The 2,010-nt window shown below is 61.5% G+C and overlaps 1 protein-coding gene across 1 annotated transcript in view; it reads right to left on the bottom strand.

Moving 5' to 3' along the window:
- Window positions 1–357: 357 nt before the first annotated feature.
- Cplx1 (complexin 1) overlaps window positions 358–2,010 on the bottom strand; it is a 24,936-nt gene continuing 23,283 nt past the window's right edge. The window contains exon 4 of the mRNA XM_020175468.2: window positions 358–2,010. This exon is cut by the window's right edge and continues 188 nt beyond it. Within this exon, the coding sequence (XP_020031057.1) occupies window positions 2,001–2,010 (10 nt within the window). The 3' untranslated portion in view covers window positions 358–2,000.

The raw sequence follows: 2,010 nt of genomic DNA, 5'->3' as shown, positions 1-2,010 counted from the left end.
TATCCAGCCTCAGCCTGGGTTAACAGCCATCTCAGAAAGGTGTGGAACCTGATGCTCCAGGGAAAAGAGATCGCCCCACAAGCAGGAGCGTGATCTTGGGGCTGGGCAGGAACTCAAGTTTAGGCCCCCAGGATCTGGGAGAGCTGTGAGGAAGTCTGACCCTTGTGGAGGCTCGCCCTGGGCGCTGGGACCCTGAAGGGGCAGCTCTGCCCTCCGGAGAATGGACTGGGATCTTGGAGACACCCGCAGTCGCCCCAGCGTGAGCAGCAGTGCCTCCTAACTGGCAGGGCAAGGGCAACCTGCAAGCCAGGCGGGCATTGCTGGGTGAAGTGGGAGCCCTGAAGGAATGGCCACACGGTGTGAAATCACTGTTTATTGGCTGTGATTCCATCCGGAGAGAACACACACGAGGCCCCCCGACATGCAGGAGAAGGCGTAGGCGCAAGGACAGACGGACAGGTAACACCGCGATCTACGCTAAGCTCGGCGGCCCCGCACCCCATGCGCTGGGAGCCGAATGCGGGGTTGACACGCGAGAGAGCTCTGCTGGGAGCCGGCTTTTCAACGTGTGAAAACAGGCATTTTAAAAAGACGCGGACCGGGAGGCGCAGAGGGCGGCGCGGGGCGAGCAGGGCGCGCGAATGCGTGCGCCGGGCATGCGTCATCTCTTTGGACAGAGGGCGTTCGTGGTTAGTATTGCAGTCTAATTGTTATGGCTTCTCTAAAGAGCTATGTAAGGTCATGAAGGTCAATGCCAAGCCACGCCTCTGGCCCGCAACTCACGAACACTGAATGCAGTTTTGATGTGGACAGAAAGGGCTGGGGAGACCGAGGTGAAGGCCTTTCTGTCAAGATAAAACTCATCAAATACAGAAGACCTCATTTACCTGAGATTCAACATATTATGATGCAAATTAAACAAGGATGAGGTGGCCGGATCTTCCTGTCAAATCCCACCAGGCCATGTGCAACCCCAAAGGCCTGCACCCACCGATCACCTACAGCCCTTCAGTGGAGGGATGGGCGAGGCGAGCAGGGACAGCTGATACCCGAGGCTCGTCTTTCTTTTCCGGGCGTGGGTCCCCAGGTTTCTCGGACCTTGCGCTTTGAAGGTGGGTGTTCAGTGGGTAAGGTTCGGGATTCCCTGGGAGACCACCGCGCACACCGTGGAGAGGACGAGAGGCCCCCAGAGAGAGGCAGATCTCCCGGGAGTGCGTGTCACACAGGCGGTGCCAAGAGACAGGAGGGTGTGTCTGAGAGCCCCGCGAACCTATTGCTTTGTTTCCCCTGGTTGAGATGGGAACACCGTCATGGCATTCTTAAGAAGCCAAACCTCGCGGAACGACGAGCGAAAAAGGGAAGGAATGACAGAAAAAGACAAAGACTTCGAGGGCCGCCAGTGGAAAGACAGGGGTGGGTGGCGGGTGGACAGAAAGGTCCAGCAGGTCCAACAAGTCCAGAAATCCCCACGGGGGAGGGATTTGGGGGTGGGGCCCCGCTGCCCGCCCCCAAGCACCACCCTAACCGCACAACTGCCCCACCCCCGTTATGGCTGTGCTCCTGAGTTTGGGCCCCGACAGGCGCCCACCGACACAGGGATGGCGCGCCCAGGGGTGGTCGAGGGGCTGACCCTCGCGGGGCCTGACCTCGGGCGGGCTGGAGGAGCGGGGGGTGGACGCGAGGACAGTATGGGGGTCCGACCACCGCGGGCAGGGGAGTACAAGGCTGATGCTCCGGCCTGCAGCACGAGCTACAGGGGCCTGGCGGTCACGCCCTTGCCCAGTGTGGGCAGCGATGGCAGTGCGGGGAGGGACGGGTGGAGGCTCCCGAGGCGGGAGGGGGCACGGGCAGGACGGACCTAGGACTATGGCTTATTTTGGCATTGGGGGAGGGGGTTGCATCTGCTCCCGACATCCCTTGGGGGTCTCCGCAGGGGTCTGTGCAGGGGGCGGGGCGGGGCGGGGCGGGTTCTCCGGCTCCTGGCGCTGACCAGGCCGGCTCTACTTCTTG

Source organism: Castor canadensis, chromosome 9, assembly GCF_047511655.1.
Source record: "Castor canadensis chromosome 9, mCasCan1.hap1v2, whole genome shotgun sequence".
NCBI lineage: Eukaryota > Metazoa > Chordata > Mammalia > Rodentia > Castoridae > Castor > Castor canadensis.
The sequence above is the reverse complement of the archived record's forward strand: the minus strand, read 5'-3'. Positions and strand labels throughout refer to the sequence as shown.